Here is a 22,160-nt window from a genome sequence, read left to right on the forward strand (position 1 = left end):
CTTTTTAGGGCTGCACTCTCAGCACGTGGAAGTTCCCAAGCTAGGGGTCAAATCAGAGCTACAGCTGCCAGCCTATGCCATAGCCACAGCAACACCAGATCCGAACTGCATCTTCAACCTGCACTACAGCTCACGGCAACACCAGATCCCTAACCCAGTGAGGGAGGCCAAGGATGGAACCTACATCCTCATGGTTACTTACTGGTTGGATTTGTTTCTGCTACGCCACAACAGGAACTCCCTACAATCTGTTTTAAACATAGACGTCAGAGTGATCCTTGGTAAAATCAAGTCAGATCATGTTTCTCCAGTGCTTCCCCGTCTTAAATCAGTATAAAAGTCCTTGTCTCTACACTAGTTTACACAGCACTCCTTTTCTTCCTGTTCTCCCCCTGTGCTTCAACCTCACTGGGCACCTTGATGTTCTAGAAACATGCCAGGCACACTCCTCCCTTGGGGCTGCTGCACTTACGGTTCCCTGCCTGGAATAAGCCTCCCCAACATGGCCCTCTTTCTGGTCATCTCCCTCACCTCCTTCACGTCTTTGAGCAAATGTTACCCTCTCAACAATGTCTGTCTTGATCTATTTAAAATTGCAACTAGCCTTCTCCCTGCTTCCATACTTCCAATCTCCCTTATCCACCTCTTTTTTCTTTCCCTTTAACACTTATCATTTTCTAACATATCACAAAATATATTTCTTTCTTTCTTTTTTTTTTTTTTTTTTTTTTTTTGCCTTTTGTCTTTTGTCTTTTTGTCTTTTTGTTGTTGCTATTTCTTGGGCCGCTCCCGCGGCATATGGAGGTTCCCAGGCTAGGGGTGGAATCGGAGCTGTAGCCACCGGCCTACGCCAGAGCCACAGCAACGCAGGATCCGAGCCGCGTCTGCAACCTACACCACAGCTCACGGCAACGCCGGATCGTTAACCCCCTGAGCAAGGGCAGGGACCGAATCCGCAACCTCATGGCTCCTAGTCAGATTCATTAACCACTGCGCCACGACGGGAACTCCGAACAAAATATATTTATTTCTTATGTCCGTTGTTTATTGTCTGTCTCTCCTTCCCCTTGAATATATGTTCCACAAGGCCAGAGATCTTTGTCAATTTTTTCACTTATAGAACTCAAGGGCCTACAACAGGAATATAGCAGGTGCTCAGTAAATATTTCCTTAGTGAGTGAGTGAATGGATTTGCCCCAAATCACAGAGCCAATAAGGAACAGAACAAGGATTAGAATCTATGCTGTCTGAATCTAGGGCCTACACTTTTTTTTTATTATTACACTACTTCCTAGTTTATTAAGGATGATCTATTTAGGGTAGCTAGTCCACTATAGCTACTTCCATAGCTTCAACTACTACTTTATACAGATGGAAGAGAAAGACATTTCCTGTTAAAATAAAACAGAATTCCCCAAGAATTGAGAAAAAAAAAAATGGTTCTCAGAAGAATTCTCAGGAGTACAGGAGTGACTGCAAAAAGGAACCTTGCCTTTTTCCTTGAATAGCCTGTAGTTACTGCTTCCATAAGTAACTATAGACTGGCTCTCAAATGTATATTTTTCTCTCATTAAAACTTTGAGTGAGGGAGTTCCCTTTGTGGCTTAGCAGGTTACAAACCCGTCTAGCATCCACGAGGACTCGGGTTTGATACTTGGCCTCACTCAGTGGGTTAAGAATCTGATGTTGCTGGGAGTTCCTGTCATGGCTCAATGGTTAATGAATCTGACTAGGAACCATGAGGTTTCGGGTTCGATCACTGGCCTCGATCAGTGGGTTAAGAATCCGGCGTTGCCGTGAGCTGTGGTGTAGGGTGCGGCTAGTATCCCAAGCTGCTACAGCTGTGGCGTAGGCTGGCAGCTACAGCTCCGATTAAACCCCTAGCCTGTGAACCTCCAGAGCAGCCCTAGAAAAGGCAAAAAGACAAAAAAAAAAAAAAAAAAAAAAAAAAATCTGATATTGCGGTGAACTGTAGTGTGTGTTACAGACGAGGCTCAGTTCCTGCAATGCTAGCCAGCAGCTGCACCTCTGATTTGATGCCTAGCCTGGGAACTTCCACATGCTGTAGGTGTGGCCCTAAAAAGCAAAAAAAACAAAAAAAAAAACAAAAAAAAACACCAACTTTGAATGACTAAAAATCCCATTTATTTTACTCTGTTTTGCATATCTGAGATCAGTGGACATTAAAACAAAGAACTCTACTGAATTCAAAGGAAAACTGAATTTTAAACAATTACAAAAACCAAAATAGGCATACATATGGTCAAGTTTCTAAAGTAGTTGTTTTTTATTCTGTTTATTGAATCAAAACAAACAAAAAACCCTGGTTCAACAGCTCCAATTCGACCCCTAGCCTAGGAACCTCCATATGCTATGGGTGTGGCCCTAAAAAGACCAAAAAAAAATTATAATTCCACTCAGGCCTTCTTATCCCTCAACTCCAGTTTTAGTCTAGTAAGATCTACTTTATCTATTGCTCATATTCTATCCTTGCGGGGGGGAGACCTCTCTGCTACTTCCTTTTTCTTTCTTTCTTTTCATTTTTCTGCAGTGTGCAACATCTCGATGTGGGATATCAGTTCCCAGACCAGGGACTGAACCCGGGCTGTAGTAATGAAAGCACTGAATCTTAACCACTGGACCACCAGGGAATTCCCTCTGCTATTTCTTTGTTTTTCTTTCTTTCTTTTTTTGTTTTTTTGGTCTTTCTAAGGCCACACCCACAGCATATGGAGGTTCCCAGGCTAGGGGTCGAATTGGAGCTGTAGCTGCCAGCCTCCACCACAGCCACAGCAACTTGGGATCTGGGTCTGTGACCTACACCAAAGCTCTTGGCAACGCCGGATCCTTAACCCACTGAGTGAGGCCCAGGATCGAACCCATGTCTTCATGGATACTAGTCAGGTCCATTAACCATTGAGCCACGACTGGAACTCTCCTCTGCTATTTCTCAAGGGAAGTAACCTTACCCATGGTATGCTCAAATTATACTACCTAATCTCTACCCTCCTAATAAAACAAAACAAAAAACCAAACAAACAAAAACCAACTTTGAGTGACAATATAGCCTACTAGTTAAGATCATGAGCTTTGGAGTCAAATACCTTAGTCTCTAATCCCAACATCTTCAATATCCAGCAGCGTGACCCGTATCAAATTACTTCTCTCTGACCCTCAATCTTCTCATCTGTAAAATGTGGATAATAATACATACTCAACATAGTTATCATAAAGTTTGAATGAAATAATATAAGGGAGCCTGGCACATAATAGTTTGTAAATAATAAATGGAAGCTATTAATATTACTACACAGTCACCATAACTTGCATATAATAATAGCACAAAGTAGCAGTAGGCTCTTTCTCTTATGATCAGTTATTTTCAAATTTCTGTTTTCAGTCTTTTTTATTTTTTGGCTGCACCTGGGGCATATGGAAGTTCCCCGGCCAAGGATGGAACCTGTGCCACAGCAGCTACCACAGCACTACACAAGCTACTGCAGTACAATGCCAGATCCTCAACCCACTGGGCCATAAGAGAACTCCTAGCCTAACTTTTTTTTGAAGTGTTAGATATTCACTTCCAACTGCTTGCAGAACTCCTTACTGTATCAATGCCCCACAGGTACCTCAAGCTCAACACCTCCAAACCTAACTTCTTATTTTTCCTCTCTCTTCTTCCTTTTTTCTTTTCTTTTTTCTTTTTAGGCGTATAGAGGTTCCCAGGTTAGGGGTCCAATTGGAGCTACAGCTGCCGGGCACAGCCACAGCCAGAGCAACATAGGATCCGAACTGTGTCTTCGACCTACACTATAGCTCACGGCAACACCAGATCCTTAACCCACTGAGTGAGGCCAGGGATCAAACCTGCAACCTCATGGTTACTAGTCGGATTTGTTTCTGCTGCGCCACAATGGGAACTCCTCTCTTTCTTGTGTACAAAACAAGCTTCTCTATTTCTGATCTTTTGTTCACACTAGAAATGGAATACCCCCATTTCTGCCTCAAAAGCTTCTGTGATAATCTCTATTATCTATGAAACCTTTCCTAATCAACCTGACCTGCATAAAGTCTCTTTTCCTTAGAGTTCTATAATGTATACTGACTTTATGGAACTTGGCTCACTTTGCATATTTGTTATGTTATAGCTCACCTCTTGGGCTTCTTGAGAATAAAGACTCAGTCCATTTTTGTAAATTCTATGGAGGTCTAGTACATGCTAAAGTATGACTTTCAAAGAGTTAAAAACATCACTTTTTGCAAATAAATATAAAACAGACATGTGTCAAAATTTTTATTCAACTCCTTAATGAGGAAAATACTGATTCAAAGGATAATTTGAGGAACAGAGAGATTTATGATGTCAGTCAAAGTAATGCTGAAATAAATTTGCTAATAGGTGCAAAACTGGTTACTATCCTACCAGGCAATAAATTGTAACATTTGAAGTTGTCTTCTCTACTGGAGAGAAATCAGTTGCTTCTCTACAAAATGAAATTCATTTCCATTGTTATAGACTGGCATCATCTGCATTGCCCTCAGACAAGAATAATCTGCATTGCTATCAGTTTCCTACAAACTAATCTCTACTCCTATAGAGTTGTAGAATAGATTTAAAAGGTAAAATTTACTGTAATATGGAGTTCCCACTATGGGGCAGTGGGTTAATGACCCAGCTTGTCTCTGTAGAAGCACCAGTTTGATCCCTGGCCCATGCAGTGGGTTAAGGATCTGGTGTTGCTGCAGCTGTGGCATAGGTTGCATCTCCGACTTGGAATCAGTCCCTGGCCTGGGAACTTCCATATGCCACAGGTACAGCTGGAAAGGGGAAAAAAAAAGTTTAAAGTATGTAATCATGACTCATACAAATATGAAATGTCAAAGATTTTATTTAACTCATTAACTCACGCAGGAACCAATAAAATTTTATAACCAGATCAAAGGAAAAATCAAATTACTACCATACGTAGTCAAACAAGTAATGCTGAAATGAGTTATAAATTGATCAGAAATGGGTCAATATCCATTGGACAACAATCAATTGCATTCCTCACACAACTTTCATTTCTGTGGACAAGAATAATTTGTCTTATTCATAGTTTTCTACAACTCACAGAGTTGTAAAATAGCTCAAAGTCATGAAAGCCACCAAGTCCTCATAGATTTGGATAACCTGGAAGGATCTGCTAAGCAATCTATTTGTCCACTGAAATGTGCTCAGTAATCTTTTAGTTTATTTCAAAATCTCAAAAAAAAAAAAAAAAAAAAAGGAAAGAAAAGAAAAGAAGTTCCTTTGTGGCACAGCAGGTTAAAGATCTGGCATTGTCAACTGCAGTGGCTCAGGTCAATGCTATAGCTCATTTTTGATCCCTGGCTCAGAAACTTCCACGAGCCAAGGATGTGGCCAAAAAAACAAAGTTTCTCATGGTTTTTCCCCATGTTAGTCTAATCAACAGAAATGTGGACACCCATTTAGAATCAAATAAGCCCCTAAATGTCTGCTGCACAATGCTTGACAGTACACTGAAAGAACACCCAGTTATCCTTTTTGCCTATTTCCAAGTTTAGGGCAATATTTCTTGACATCCAGAACCTTACATATAGAAGTTATTCAATAAATGTTTGTGAGGGTTGATAATACTTGTAGATAAATTCGCAGTCCACATTTAGCTATACCAACTCACATGTCTTTGGAGACTCAGACTAATAGGAATATGATGCCTGTGACATGAATATAGTATTTATAGAAATAGAGCTTTTTATAAACTTCTGTTCCCTTGTATTCTCTTAGCCCTGAGATGCCTGAAAATGAAGCCACCTTCGCAATAACTGCTGGAGGAATTGGGGATGCCAAGGAGTAGGTGGCAAATTGATGCAAATTGGTTCTTAGTGCTTATTAGCAGCTCAAGAAATGGAAACGCAGTCTCAAATTTCAGATCCTGAAGTAAGAGTTCGTTTTTTTTTTTTTTTCACGTTATTAAAGGAAAGTCAGCAAAAGAGATTTAAATCTTATATTTATCTTAAAAGTCTCTGACTTATAACTACACATTATGCATAAATAAACCTTTTGAAAACTAGTTGGGGAAGGGGTTCCTCACTTTAACTTTCCAAAGTGAGCCACTAAGCAGACAGAAAGTCTGATTTCAGAAATGTCCCATTCTGCTGCAACTTCCCCACAAACACTTACAGAGGTGAATACACTTACAAAGGAGGGAGACATTTAAGGGAAGAATATTTATAGGACATACAAAAACCTTTTTAGTTATGATATCAAACTGTACATTCACATTTATACAACAGAAAAGAAACATTAAATTAAGCTAAATTTTAAATCATTTGACTTTTTGACAAGTTGAAATTATTTTTTAAAAATGTACCTCTGAGCCATACATATTTTATTGGGAAGATGAAAAGGAAGGTAATTAGGAAATTCACAAATTTTGGGTGGTCAAGATAGCATGACTTTTGTATTTTAAGTTTGGGGTAAAGAATTCAAAACCTTTTTTAAAATATTAATGTTAATTTAAATGTAAGATTTCTGGATAATTTTAGAAATTTATAAAAGAATATTGTTTTTCTAATTGTTAAACAAAAATAAAATCTAGTTTTCAAAATTTTTGTCTGATAAAAATATTTTAAAATTCAAATACTAAAAATATTTACAATGACAATATTCGTAGATCTCAAAAAGATTTAATCTGTGTTGCATTCACTTGTATAAAAATTCGAGTACTGAAAGTACCATTTGTTACAAAAGCTATTTGATTATCCATTAAGTCATTCACTCACCAATTGTATATTGAATGCTAAGTGCTAAAAAATCTGCAAAGAAGTATGGCTCCTAAAAAAAAAAAGAAGAAGAAGTATGGCTCCTGCCCTCAAAGAACATGTATACTAGTTCAGAGAAAAGAGTAATATTTATGAAAGTGTGAGAGAGCAAATGATTAGATAATTAATTTGGATTCTATGATTCCAAAACTGAGAGAGGAAAAGTTAAGCTATGGGACAGCTTGTGCAGAGGTATAGAAGTTGGGATTTGGAAAAAAAAAGAGACCAACCTGACAAGCAGAAATTGTTCACAGTGTAGAGTACTGGGAAAAAAAGAAAATTTTTATTATTATTTTTAAAGCTTAAAAGCTGTTCCTCTGAATAAACAGAAGTTAAAGTCATTGTTGTTCAGATTTTCTGTATTCTGCAAGGTCACTTAAACGGCTTTTTTCAGTATGCAAATATAAATGCACACTTTTTCCTGGAGAAGGGAAAGTTTTGCTACTTGATAAAAACTGAGTATCTCCTAGAGATTTCCTAGTATGCCAAGCCCTGAAGAGAGAATGATCTAATTTGTATGTGAGCATAAGCTTTTTAGTAGAAAAGATTTGAAATTTAGAAAAATTTTCTGGGTTATGCTGAATACACCCCTGATAAGGAGAATTTATTTACCCATTGGTGGGGCAGTAGAGTTGGAAACCAGGGCTCAATACAAGTAAGTGCCTACAGTTCTGTGGGAAAGACTGGTTTCAGTATAGCATGTGGCTAAGGCTGGAAATCTCTGGATTCAGCCACTCTGATATGTCCTGCTTTGGAGAACAGTAGCTGACCGTGCAAACATTAGCTAAAAAGCTGTTTGTAAGCTTGGGGCCCAACTTTGGGATAACAGAGCATGCGGTGCCCACTGAATTTTTCAAGGCCAGGGTGCAACTTGTCACCAGTGATCAAAGCATCAGACTTTTCTGGTCCTTCTCCATCTGACAGTAGAAATAGCTCTGGCTCTTTATTCCGAGAGAGAGAGAGAGAGAGACTCAAAACAAAGATGTTATTGGTCAAGATTCTTTTGGTTGCAGGCCACAGAAACTCAAAGTAGCAAATGCCAGATAATAATTCATTGACTCAAGAAACTGAAAAGTCCAGAAGTGGAGCTGACTTTAGCCACAGCTGGAGCCAAGATCTCAAACAGCATCACTGGGACTTTTCTCCCTGCCTCCATCTCCTGCTTTGTTCATTTCCATGCTGCTATTGTTCTTTGACAGGCCTTCTGTACATAATAGGTTGCCAAGATGCTGCTTGCAGCTCTAGGCTTATATCCCACCAAGTTAGAAAACACATTAGAAAAAAGCATGGCTTTTTCCTCCATTATTCATTCTGTTGAAATAAGCAAAAACCACCAGATGAGAACAGAGGCTATTTATTCAGAGTTTGCTACAGCAAGAGTCAGTGACCTTCATTTGCTTTTGATCGACTCAAAGGCAAGCAGAGGAGTAGGAAAGCTTTATAGAGGAAAAAAGGGAAGGCTTCAGGTATGCTCTGATTGGAGGCTGTTGTTGGCATGGGAAGCTGGAGGATTAATTTGATAGAGTCACAGGAAATGGATAAAGGAAATAACACTGGCTTCAGGTAGATAATTTAGGAAACAGTTATAATAAATGAATTTTAAAATGATAAAAGAATGAGATTTGGGCAGTAACAATGAGATGGTTAGACATTTCAAAAAGCTAGTTAAGATTTGGTTTGCAATTGAATATAAAAAGAAGAGAAAGCAGAGTCACAGGCAACTGTTGACAAAGTTCTCTAACCTGAAAGGAGATTATGTTTGTATCGTGAACATGAATTAAGTGTCAAATAAAGATTAGGGATTTTACCTGGGAAGGTTTATTTTGTATTAGTTTGCTGGGGCTGCCATGATAAAGCACCACAAACTGGATGGTTGAACAATAGAAATTACTGTCTCACAGTTCCGGAGGCGAGAAGTCCAAGATCAAGGTTGGTTCCTTTGGAGGGCTGTGAGGAAGAATCTGTTCTATGCCTCTCCCTTAGCTTCTGGTGGATTCCTGTCAGTCTTCAGCATTCCCTTGGCTTGTAGAATAATCACCTTGACCTCTGCCTTTGTTTTCACATGGCTTTCTCCCTGCCTGCATGTCTTTGTGTCCAAATTTCCCCTTTTTATATGGATACAGTCATATTGGATTAAAGAGACACATCCTACTCCAGCAAGACCACAGCTTAAGTAATTACATACACAATGACTCTCTTTCTTTTTTCTTTTTTTAATTTTTTTTTTAATTTTTATTTTTTGGCTGTGTGTGAGGCATGAGGAGGTACTTGGGCCAGGGACCAAACTCATACCACAGCAGCGACCCAAGCTGCTGCAGTGACAATGCTGGATCCTTAACCCACTGTGCCACAAGAGAACTCCTACAATGACCCTTTTTCTAAATAAGGTCACATTCTGATGAATTGGAGCTTAGGACTTCAACATATACATTTTAAGGGGGACATAATTAAATAAGTTAGTAAGAATCAGGTACAGTTAAGAATCAAACACCAGGATACACAAAATACAACCTGAACTCAATACCTGCTACAATCAGAAACATGGAAATCAAGATCTGGGGAGATCTAGTATCTACTTAGAAAATGAACAGATTGACATAGATGATCTCTTTCACCCCTTTTTAACTTTCCTGTTCAATTATTCTTTTTCTTTTCTTTTTTTTTTTTTTTTTTTTTTTTTTTTTTTATAGGGCCACACCATGGCATATGGAGGTTCCTTGGCTAGGGGTAGAATCAGAGCTGTAGCTGCTGGCTTACACCACAGACACAGCAACGCTGTGGATCTGAGCCATGTCTGCAACCTACACCACAGCTCATGGCAACGCTGGATCCTTAATTCACTGAGCGAGGCCAGGGATTGAACCTTTGTCTTTATGGATGCTAGTCAGATTCATTTCTGCTGAGTTCCACGATGAGAACTCCTGTTCAATCAGTCTTTAAAGAACAAAGGAAAACTAAGGACAGAAAACCAGGACATTGGAATAAGGTGGTCAAGCCAACAATAGGGAATACAATACACTAGACTCAGAAGGCATATCTTTCATGGAGAGGGGCTAGGATCTTACACACCAAGTTGCAACCAGTCAAGTCTCCTTCACCTGACTTAGGCTTGTTTGACATGGTGAATGCTCACCATTTTTTGGTTGCAAGATTTCCATTTATCCAGCATAATAACACCCTGGTTTTCTCTTAAAGAGTCACCTCTCCCCAGTTTAAGTAGTCTGTCCGGAGACATTAGATACTAAATGCTTGTCACAAAGATGAGAGCATGGGTTAGAGGTTACTCATACATGCTGTAACAGCAGGGGCAGCACGGCCTACAGCAGTGACATAGACCTGAATAGCTATTCCTGCTGCTAGACTGCAGCTTTCTGAGTCCTAAAGTGCAGAGTTGCTTAGACTTCTGTCCATTTATATGGTGGTTCTCCAGCCTCCTGCCAATTCAATGACTCCTAATGTCCTTCTGATAAATTCTTCTTTGCTTCAGTAGCCAGAATTGGATTCTATTACTTGCAATCTAGAACTCCAACCAAGGTGACACCCAAATACTGCTTCAGGGGGTTGGAAAAAAGGAAGCCAGGAAAAGCTTGCTTAACACTCAGGAAGATAATTCTTCATTATTCATAGACTCTCCTATGCCAGTCTTCAATATTTTAAAAGTTGTTGACAAGATTATTAGTTAGGATTTACTTAGCTGAATATAAAGAAAAACCCAAAATAATAGTGTCTTAAACAAAATCGAGGTTTATTTTCCTCTCATAGGCAAGAAATCTGGAGCCAAGCAGTCCAAAGCTATTATAGTGGCTCTACTTTGTCAAGACTCCAGGCTTCAGAGTTTCCATTGTGGCTCAGCTGGTTAAGAACCAGACTAGTGGAGTTCCTCCTGTGGTGCAGCGGAAACGAATCTGACTAGGGAACCACGAGGTTGCGGGTTTGAATCCCTGGAGTCGCTCAGTGGGTTAAGGATCTGGCGTTGCCATGAGCTGTGGTATAGGTCCCAGACACAGCCCATATCTGGTGTTGCTGTGGCTGTGGTGTGGGCCAGCAGCTACAGCTCTGCTTCAACCCCTAGCCTGGGAACCTCCATATGCCAAGGGTCCAGCCCTAAAAAGGAAAGAAAAAAAAAAAAAAGAATGCGAGTTCGATCCCTCGCCTTGCTCAGTGGGTTGGGGATCTGGCATTGCCATGAGCTGCGGTGTAGTGTGCAGGTTGAGTCCTGGATCTGGTGTTGCTGTGGCTGTGGTGTAGGCTGGCAGCTACGGCTCCAATTTGACCCCTAGCCCAAGAATTTCCATATGCCATAGATGTGGCCAAAGAAAGAAAGAAAGAAAGAAAAAGGAAAAAAGACTCCAGGCTTCTGTCTTTCTGCCAGATCATCCCAGCTTTTGGCAAGGTCGGCTCATGGCCTGGAACAATGGTCAGAGAAATCAAGTTGGTGAAAGAAAAATGAAAGGCAGAAAGGCGAAGTCAGCTCCAATGAAGCAGCCCACCTGCCCCAACAAATAATACACACAACACTTCTGCTTATATTTCATTGGCCTGAACTCAGTCATATGGTCATATCTATATACAAAGCAGTAAGGAAATACTATCTTTTGTTCTAGGCAGCAACAAGCCCAAATGAAATTCAGAATTCTATAATTAAGGAGGAAAGGGAAAATAACTATTGGGTAAGAAACTAGCAGTTTCTACCACAAAATCTTCTTTTACTTTCTCAGCAGTGACAAATTTCTTGAATGTCTGTTATATGGTATGCAGGGCACTTCAGGCACTTTGTACTTGTACCAGTAAAGCTGGTTGAGGGTATAGTAGTTAGAATGCCCTCAGCTGCAAGTAACAGAAGACCCAACTCAAAGTAACCCAAATAGTGAGAAAATACGCCGTCTCATATAATAAAAAGTTCAGAAGTCAACCAACTCCTTAGCAAATTCTGCTACTCTACAATATCATCAAGGGCCCAGGTTCGTCCTTTCTCACCACTTTCCCATCATCATTGTGTTAGTTTGGGTCTCTAAAATCTCCCCTCATGGTCAAAAGAGGCCTATAGCACTTCTACCTTCACATCCTAAAATGATGACATCTAGAAAAAAAACAAGGCATTCTTTTAGGACCAAGGAAACAACCCACTCATACAGCTGCATTCAGCCTGTGGGTCTGCTGAAGGACCTAAGATGGCCTCACCCTTATGGCTGGAGTCTTGGCAGGGATGATTGAAAGGGTGAGACTTCTGCCATCATTCAGTAGTTAGCCTGAGCCTCTTTACATGGCAGCCGGGTTCCAAGACAGCAAGTGTTTATCAAGCTTCTACTTGTTTTACACCTGTTAATGTCTCATTGGCCAAAGCAAGTCACACAAGAACCCAGAGTCATTATGGGAGGGGACTTCACAGGGGCTTGGATACCAGGAGATGGGGTTTCTCGGAGGTCATCAGTACAACCGTTTTCTACAGGGTACTATGTTGGGCCCTTTGGGGTGGGAGAGTTTGTCTTCAAGAGCTTACATTATGGTTGGGGCCATGAGACACAAACTCTTGGAAAGTTAAATAGAAACACATGATTTTTTTTTTTTTTTGTCTTTTCACCTTTTCTAGGGCTGCTTCCCATGGCACATGGAGGTTCCCAGGCTAGGGGTCTAATCGGAGCTGTAGCCACCGGCCTACACCAGAGCCACAGCAATGTGGGATCCGAGCCACATCTGCAACATACACCACAGCTCACAGCAACACCGGATCCTCAACCCACTGAGCAAGGCCAGGGATCAAACCCACAACCTCATGGTTCCTAGTCAGATTCATTAACCACTGTGCCACGACGGGAACTCCTAATTTAAATATTTAAATAAAAATATTAAGACTATGTGAGTCTGAAGGCAGGCACAGAGGAGGGGGGGGTTCAACCTGGAGAAGTTAGTTGGATTTTTTTCCCAGGAGACTTCATATGGTGGTGAATGTTTAGTGCCCCAGAATTGGTTCATTTCTAGAAGGATACTTTGGTCTAACTAAGCACACAAGCTGCCAAGGAGAGTATACCAAGATGCCAGTGACATTCAAGAATCGAATTTAATGTCAAGCAGTTCAGATGTGAAGACTGTGAAGACTGACCTGAACAGCCAGCCCATTGCCTCAAGTGAGCAAGTTCATGTGAACCTAGAGATGCTTGATAAACATGGAATCAGCATAAGGCTGCTTGGATATAAAACTTGGACTGAGAATCAGTTGCTTCTCATGTGACTGTCTCTGTTCTCAATTGGCATCTATCTTGATGGGAGCTCAACACTCTATGGTGTATCTTAATGGCCCTTACATTAAACAAACACCCGCTACTAAGCACTAGTGAAGGTTACTGATTTTATTATTGAAGGTAAAATCATTACTCTGATGCCTCCTCCCCCACACAAAGTTTTTTGACTTTCTCTGACTTCTCAGGTTCCCATCTTTTAACACTGTCTTTAAATTCATTTATATTCGGAGTTCCGGTCATGGGGCAGTGGAAACAAATTTCACTAGAAACCATGAGGTTGCAGGTTTGATCCCTGGCCTCGCTCAATGGGTTAAGGATCCGGCGTTTGCTGTGAGCTGTGGTGTAGATTGCAGACATGGCTTGGATCTGGTGTTGCTGTGGCTCTGGTGTAGGCTGGCAGATACAGCTCCAATCAGACCCTTAGCCTGGGAACCTCCATGTGCCAGGATTACGGACCTAAAAAGACAAATAAATAAATAAAAAAAAATAAATTCATTTATATTCAACAAGCCAAAGAACTTTCAGCTACTAGGACTCCTTGACTTAGAAGGCTGCTAGGGAACTACAGCAATGTTTTTCTGTCACCAAAAAAAAGGTCTTTCTTGTCCCACCCTAATTAGAAAGTTTCCATTTTCTGAGGCAAAGGGCCATGCGAATATAACACCTGCGTTTTTCAAAAGATAAGTGCCAAGCATTTGTATATGTGAGTGTGGTATTTGTCACACCTTGTTAATTATAATCCCCCTTTCTCATTTAGAGGCTCTCTTTCTTTCCTTCATTCTTCCTTCCTTCCTTTCTTCCTTTGGCCAGGCCCACAGCATGTGGAAGTTCCTGGCCAGGGATCAAACCCATGTCACAGCAGAGACTCAGGACACTGTAGTGACAATGCCGGATCCTTAACCTGCTGCAACACAGGAAAACTTCTTACTGTCTTTTTTTTTTTTTTTTTTTTTGTCTTTTGTCTTTTTGTTGTTGTTGTTGTTGCTATTTCTTGGGCCGCTCCCGCGGCATATGGAGGTTCCCCGGCTAGGGGTCGAATAGGAGCTGTAGCCACCGGCCTACGCCAGAGCCACAGCAACTCGGGATCCAAGCCGCATCTGCGACCTACACCACAGCTCACGGCAACGCCGGATCGTTAACCCACTGAGCAAGGGCAGGGACCGAACCCGCAACCTCATGGTTCCTAGTCGGATTCGTTAACCACTGCGCCACAACGGGAACTCCCTTACTGTCTTTAAGATGCATTAACACCCTTTGTCTATCCATAAAAAGAACAGCAAAAAAAAAAAAAAAAAAATCATTTGAAGGTGGTGATTAATGCCTCTAAGTGCCAGAGGACAAGAGATGACTTCCCTAAGACTGCAAGGTGACAGAGGGGAGAGCAGTGGACCATCAGGTTTTCTATCTGCTATTTCTATTTCTATGTTCTCTATATATAGGGGGATTAGCCAAAGAGTCTCAGAAGCTGGGGAAAAATAGAGACTAGAGATTTGTTAAAGCAGGGAGGCAGGAGTTCCTGTCGTGATTCTACGGTTAACAAACCCTGAAGCTGGGTCTTTGGGTCATGGGGAGCCATAGAGAGTTTGTTTATTTGTGTGTCTGTTTTTAGCTGCTCCCACAGCATGCAGAAATTCCAGGGCCAGGGATCAAATCTGTGCCACAGTAGCACCACAGCCACAGCAGTTACAATGCCAGATCCTTCACTTGCTGAGACATTCGGGAACTCCCATGGAAATTTTTTTAACTAAGACACTTAGACTAGCAAAGTTGAAAAATCCTTAGGGTGGGATTCCATTCTTCTATGCCTCTCTAATACAGAAGTCACTAACCCACACTTTCAATTAGAGTCAATTATTAACACCTCTGTGCCTAAATTTCTGCCTGGCAACAACTGCCTGAACAGGGAAACACTCACTTTAGTTGGAGCATGGCTCTCCATCTCCCTTCAGTCCTTACCTGGTCTAGGTTCGCTTTTTATTTTATTCTATTTTTTTATGGCCACAGCCATGGCATATGGAAGTTTCTGGGCCAGGGATTGAATCCAAGCCACAGCTGTGACCTACACTGCAGCTGTGACACCAGATCCTTTAACCCACTGTACCAGGCTGGGGATTGAACCCGAACCCCTGTAGTAGGATTTTTTTGGGGAGGTGGGTAGCACCTGCAGCATATGAAAGTTCCCAGGCTAGGAGTTGAATCAGAGCTGCAACTGCTGGCTTATGCAGAGTCTGCAGCAACAATGGATCCTTAACCCACTGTGCAAGGCTAAGGATTGAACCCATATCCTAATGGATACTTGTCAGGTTCTTAACCTGAGAAATACAACAGGAACTCCCTGCAGTCGGATTTTTAATCCACTGAGCCACAGCAAGAACTTCTGGATTCGCTTCTTTAGATTAATGGTCTTTGAATAGTATCCCCTAAGAAAATTCTAGGAGTTCCCGTCATGGCTCAGTGGTTAATGAATCTGACTAGGATCCATAAGGATGTAGGTTTGATACCTGGCCTCACTCAGTGGGTTAAGGATCCGGTATTGCCATGAGCTGTGGTGTAGGTTGCAGACACAGCTTGGATCTGGGTTGCTATGGCTGTTGTGTAGGCCAGCAGCTATAGCTCCAATTTGACCCCTAGCCTGGGAACTTCCATATGCCACAGATGCAGTCCTAAAAAGCAAAATAAATAAATAAATAAATAAAATAAAAATAAAATTCTAAAAACATATTTTGGTTGCTGCCTAAATTTTTAAGTTGTAAGTTTAAATTGTTTTAAAGGATGTAATTTGTGAAATGCTCAAATAATTGACATTTTAAAGTGAAACTGCTGAAGTTCCCATCGTGGTGCAGCGGACATGAATCCGACTAGGAACCATGAGGTTGTGGGTTCAATCCCTGGCCTCGCACAGTGGGTTAAGGATTCAGTGTCACTGTGAGCTGTGATGTAGGTCGCAGACGTGGCTTGGATCTGGCATTGCTGTGGCTCTGGCTTGGGCCAGCAGCTGTAGCTCCAATTAGACCCCTGGCCTGGGAACCTCCATATGCAGCAAGTGAGGCCCTAAAGACAAAAGACAAAAAATAAAATAAAAAATAAAGTGAAACTGCCACATTACCTTTTTTTTTGACTGCAACCACATGCAGAAGTTCTAGGACCAGGGATCAAACCTGCACCACAGCAATAACCTGAGCCACAGCAGTGACAATGCCAGATCCTTAACTTGCTGAGTCATTAGGGAACTCCTGTCACATCACTCTTAAATGGATTCCAGTGGAATTTAAATACTATAGCAGTTTGATACCCAACATGTCCTTTAAAAATACATGAATAAGCTCTTTAAAAGTTGAACATTTTAAAAAGTGTATTTATTTTTTTGGGGGGGGGGGCCTTTGCTGAAGGCATGTCAAAGTTTCTGGGCCAGGGATTGAACCTGTGTCACATCAGCAACCTGAGCCGCTACAGTGACAATGCTGGATCCTTAACCTGCTGTGCCACAAGGGAACTCTTAAGAGTTGAACATTTTATATGGCTCCCTTTTCTCTTTGAAATCTTTTTTCTAGAATTTTATCCTATATATTTATACCAAGCTGAAACCAAAATATTTCTGACTCAGACCCATGGTTTTTTAATTAGAATCACTCACCTGGTGTCTAGACTTACTGAGGTCCTTTGTGTCTCAGCACAGAAGGAATTCAGCAAGAGACAAAGTGATAGGCAAGAAACAGATTTATTAAGATAGGACACTTTGAAGGATACAAGTAGGCAGGCAAAGAAGCTCTGCCTGGAGAATCTGGTGGACTACATTTTAACAACCCAAGGAAAGTGGAGAGTGGGAAAAGACAGCCTTGTTCCTCATTCTTCAGGCAGCTCTCAGGCTTCATCATTTGCTCCTCCCTCATATTGGGTAAGAGAGTATTTGACCCTATGAGGTCAAACTAGGACTGTGATGGTGCTTACTCCAATCAGCTTTAGGGTGGAAACATGTGCTAAAATACGTTGAATTATCTTAGGTTTCCTGAGGTCTCCTCTATAATGAGGGTCTCCTACTTTGTAATGTCCTCTTTCCCTTAAATTCTTCTCCTAGGTCCTAAGGATCATTATCTTGCTGAACTTGAATGCAGGCCTCATTTTATCTGCCACATAATGACTGAGGCGTTATCTCAAGTACTTTTGTTTATGGTTTTATAGTTAAGCAAGCCTGCTTCATTCTGATAGTTTTCTTGAGCCACTATTAACTTACAGTGGTCTCCCAAAGTTCCTTAGGCTTCCCTATCTATGGTTCCCTACTGAGACTTCAACAACTACCTGTGTAACTATCCTATTCTGTCCCTATCAATATGTCTTATTCATCACTTAATTTTATTTCTCTGCCACAGAAAATTGTGGCATAAAAATTAAATTTTTTTTCCTTTCTTGTGACCCTAAGGTTCTATGCATTAAACTTTCTCCTGGGAGCTCCCGTCGTGGCGCAGTGGTTAACGAATCCGACTAGGAACCATGAGGTTGCGGGACCATGAGGTTGCGGGTTCGGTCCCTGCCCTTGCTCAGTGGGTTAACGATCCGGCGTTGCCGTGAGCTGTGGTGTAGGTTGCAGACGCGGCTTGGATCCCGCGTTGCTGTGGCTCTGGCGTAGGCCGGTGGCTACAGCTCCGATTCGACCCCTAGCCGGGGAACCTCCATATGCCGCGGGAGCGGCCCAAGAAATAGCAACAACAACAACAACAACAAAGACAAAAAAAAAAAAAAAAACAACTTTCTCCTGGATTGTTATTATTGCAATTTTTAGAACACAATTAGCAAAGCAACATAAATATATTACAACTCTTAATAACTATTAAACAGAGAGTAAATTTTTAAAATTTATTTATTGTCTTTTGCCTTTTTAGGGCCTCACCCGTGGCATATGGAAGTTTCCAGGCTAGGGATCTAATTGGAGCTACAGCTGCCAGCCTATAGCCATAGCCATAGCAATGCCAGATCCGAGCCACAGCTTCGACCTACACCACAGCTCACAGCAACACAGGATCCTTAACCCACTGAGCAAGACCAAGGATCGAACCTACAACCTCATGAATCCTAATCAGTTTCATTACTGCTGAGCCATAAATGGAATTCCAGAAAGTAAAATTTTTAATGGAAATGCAACTTTTTATACAATAGAAAGTTAAAAAAAAAGTAGATCTTACAAAAAATATTACTTTCAGCAATTTTTTTCTCCTTTTCTATAGCCATTAAGTGCTGAGAAACTTTGATCACATAATTTAGTAGTTGCGAATGGAAAGAGTTTTATTATGGTAATCTCCCCCAATAATTTGATCTCCTTCCACGATATATAGCAAAAATCCAGTAATCTATCTTAAGAAGTTATTTTTAAGGATCTATTGGCTGAACATTCCACATGGTACTTCTTCCATTTTTTCTGAAAACCAGAAACTGGAATTCTGATTTGCAAAAGGATGTGTTACCAAGTCATTAGAAACATTTACTTTTTTCACATCAATATTAGCATTACTAATTTTTCTTCTATTTGTCATCTCTGAGATTTTTATATCCATGGCAAAGTCCATAGTAAGATTTTGAGTATAAGATATATACTCTTTTTGTTTGTAAAATGGGAGGATGCACTTTTGGACAAATTTCTCAGTTATATCAATTTTAGAAGTGAATATATATGAAAGTTCAAGCTCTGGAAATAGATTTCCTGAAAACTCTGTTCTAATGTGTCGCTTGTATATCATAGTTTGAAGGCAAATGCTTGAGGTTACCTTGTTGACTTAAGCACCTCAGTATTCTCAACCGCTTATATCTAAAGCATGGTTGACGCTTGAACAACATGGATGTTAGGGATGCCCAACCTCCATGCAGTTGAAAAGCAGCCTATATTTTTATATACAGGCTGAATCTGAGGTTCTACATCCATGTATTCAACCAACCTCAGATCTTGTAGTACACATTTAGTGTATAAGCAGACCCGGGCAGTTCAAACACATGTTCCTCTGTACAATAAACCAAGTTATCAAAAAACTAATCTGGGTCATACCAAGCTAGAAAGCAGGGGATTATTTTCACATTTGGGTGAGTTTAATGACTATGAAGTTGCATAGTTGTGAACAGGCAAACCAGTCAAGATAACTCCTTCAGTGCTTGCTTATACAGCCGAAATCTTAGTAGGAACTTAATTGTTGGCTACTCCTACAAGATTCATCCTTGACTCTTCTTTCAAATCCCACTCATTGACAAATCATTGACTAGATTTTCAATTACATCGTTTTTCCCTTACCCATTGCTCTTAACCTGCACTAAACTAAGCCCGTGGTTTCTTGTCTGGATTACTGTACTAGTTTCCTAATCAATCTGTAGGCTTCTGTCCTGGCTCACTCTCAATTTATTCTCTAGACTGCAGTGATAGGGTTCCTTTTATTATGTCACTCTGCTTAGAACCTTCTAGAGATTTCCATTTTACTGAAAGGAAAAAAACAAAGTCCTTAAACTGGCCTACAAATCCTTCATAATCTGGCCCTCTCCTATCTGGCTTCCTTGCTCTATCTACTCCAGCCACATTCTGCCTCAGGGACTTCGTACCTGCTTTTTCCTGTTAGTAAGCCTGCTTCTTCCACTTTAGGGCTCTGCTCAAATGTCCTTTGGTCAGGAAGGCCTTCCCAGGACATTCTCTGTAAAATACTGTCACAAATACACTCCCCTCCCCCTCAGGCACACACTATCCCTTTACTGTTTTTAATTTTTATTTCAATTAGTAACTGCCTGACATAAACATTTGTTGAAATAACAATTTAAAAAACACATTTATGGAGTTTCCGTTGTGGCTCAGTGGTTAACGTATCCGGACTAGGAACCATGAGGTTGAGGGTTTGATCCCCTGCCTTGCTCTGTGGGTTAAGGATCTGGCGTTGCCGTGAGCTGTGATGTAGGTTGCAGACACGGCTCAGATCCTGCGTTGCTGTGGCTCTGGCATAGGCCGGCGGCTATGGCTCCCATTCGACCCCTAGCCTGGGAACCTCCATATGCCACAGGAGCGGCCCAAGAAATGCAAAAAAGACAACAAAAGCAAAAAAAACCCCCACATAAGGGAACCCTCCCGCACTGTTGGTGGGAATGTAAACTGGTACAGCCACTATGGAGAACAGTTTGGAGATACCTTAGAAATCTATACATAGAACTTCCATATGACCCTGCCATCCCACTCTTGGGCATATATCCGGACAAAACTCTACTCAAAAGAGACACGTGCACCCGCATGTTCATTGCAGCACTATTCACAATAGCCAGGACATGGAAACAATCCAAATGTCCATCGACAGATGATTGGATTCGGAAGATGTGGTATACATATACACAATGGAATACTACTCAGCCATAAAAAAGAATGATGACATAATGCCATTTGCAGCAACATGGATGGAACTAGAGACTCTCACACTGAGTGAAATGAGCCAGAAAGACAAAGACAAATACCATATGATATCACTTATAACTGGAATCTAATATCCAGCACAAATGAACATCTCCTCAGAAAAGAAAATCATGGACTTGGAGAAGAGACTTGTGGTTGCCTGATGGGAGGGGGAGGGAGTGGGAGGGATCGGGAGCTTGCGCTTATTAGACACAACTTAGATTTACCAGGAGATCCTGATGAATAGCATTGAGAACTTTGTCTAGATACTAATGTTGCAACAGAACAAAGGATGGGGAAAAAAAATGTAATGTATACATGTAAGGATAACTTGACCCCCTTGCTGTACAGTGGGAAAATAAAAAAAAGAAACTTAAAAAAAAAAAAAAACCACCCACATTTATTATCTCCCCACTAGCGTAATCTCCACAGATGTAGGTACTTATTGCTTGTTCACAGCTGTGCCAAAGTGCTTAGCACAATGCTTGGATCATTAGGCCTTCAACCCTTGTCCAAAGAATCGGGGATTGTCCATCCTGTCTATGGGCTGACAGACATCTGCTCAGCCTGTCATGACGCTCCTTTCCCTATGCTACTTTTCTAGTAATTTAGGAAACAGCAGGGCCAGAGTAGGAGACACCACTGGGCCCCCACAGTGAGAGACCTCAAACTTCTTCCCTTTTATCCATTTATAGAAATAGAAGAGACTCAAGAGCTGCTCACCAGGGGTCCTAGCAACTGGACAATTCTGAGACGTTGCCTGGCCAAGCTTTTAAGACTTTAAAAGTGCAGTTGAAGGAAGAAGGAAGCAGGGAGGGAGGGAGAAAAAAGTCAGTTTAGAAGGAACTGAGAAATGAGGGCAGCCTAACCTAGTTAAAAACATGTGCTTACGCCTTCACCTTTTCAGCGTCTGAAGACCACCGCTTTTAAGCCTTTTGTCTCCGGAGAGCGCTAAGGGCCTGGCACGAGGCGGTGCCATGTAATGGCGGCCGAGACGCTTCAGCGTCTACCTTAAGAGAGGCTCCACCCACATTTTGGCTCTTTGTTAGCCAATTGTGCTCAACCGAGGGCAGTGCAAATATTCTGTTCAGAAAATGCACTCCGGTGTGAACGAAGCGTAGCAGAGAGAGATCCAACTTAACAGGGACCTCGCCGCCTGACTAATCCCCCCAAAGAACGGACAAGCCGCATCCATCATGGCCGCCGGCAACAGCGCAGCGAGGCAACGGAAAAGAAATGGCGCCCGGCCGCGCGGCCAGTCTCGCCAGGCCCAGGGCAGCGGGGCCAGAGGGCGGGAAGGGCCGTCTAGGAGCGCTAGCCAGGGGCCCTGACCACACTTCTGGGCTTTTGGCACCTGGAGACCCTGAAACTTGAAGCCTGCAATATGGAGGACAGTTATTGTCTCTGCAGAGCAACTTGCACAAGCAGGCCCGGGTTCCGTCCCGTGTCGGAACCCGGCAAAATCCTCTATTCTCCAAACAGAATGCGTTACGCACACTGCGCATCTTCGCAATAGTGGGCCGGCTAACGACGCAAAGAATGTTACGTCGCACCGGAGGCTCTCCCCCTCCACTCCCTACCTCTAGTTCTGGCTCAGGTGGCGCGAGAACTCTACTCCCTTTCCGTACTTTGTTTTTCTGCTACCGACCGCAAAACGCATCCATCTCCGCAACTGACGTAAAATCTTCCAA

At 41.7% G+C, this 22,160-nt stretch overlaps 1 protein-coding gene and 1 long non-coding RNA gene across 5 annotated transcripts in view; one reads left to right on the top strand and one right to left on the bottom strand.

Moving 5' to 3' along the window:
• Positions 1 to 6,614, top strand: part of DMC1 (DNA meiotic recombinase 1) — a 112,058-nt gene extending 105,444 nt beyond the window's left edge. For all 3 annotated transcript variants that reach the window (XM_084955290.1, XM_084955291.1, XM_005655492.3), the window contains one exon: positions 5,792 to 6,614. In XM_084955290.1, coding sequence (XP_084811416.1) covers positions 5,792 to 5,861 — 70 coding nt within the window. In that variant the 3' untranslated portion in view covers positions 5,862 to 6,614. The remainder of the gene's footprint in view (positions 1 to 5,791) is intronic.
• Positions 1 to 22,143, bottom strand: part of LOC110260646 (uncharacterized) — a 102,967-nt gene extending 80,824 nt beyond the window's left edge. For both annotated transcript variants that reach the window (XR_014803051.1, XR_014803050.1), the window contains exons 1-2: positions 22,050 to 22,143; positions 3,105 to 3,187 (exon numbers count right to left, since the gene is read on the bottom strand). This is a non-coding gene — a long non-coding RNA (uncharacterized LOC110260646). The remainder of the gene's footprint in view (positions 1 to 3,104; positions 3,188 to 22,049) is intronic.
• Between the last annotated feature and the right edge of the window lie 17 nt (positions 22,144 to 22,160).

The sequence above is a fragment of the Sus scrofa genome, chromosome 5 (genome assembly GCF_054392235.1).
Source record: "Sus scrofa isolate SSC_HxYL_T2T_F1_AM1 chromosome 5, Sscrofa_HxYL_maternal_Yorkshire_Landrace_v2.0, whole genome shotgun sequence".
NCBI classification, from domain to species: Eukaryota; Metazoa; Chordata; class Mammalia; order Artiodactyla; family Suidae; genus Sus; species Sus scrofa.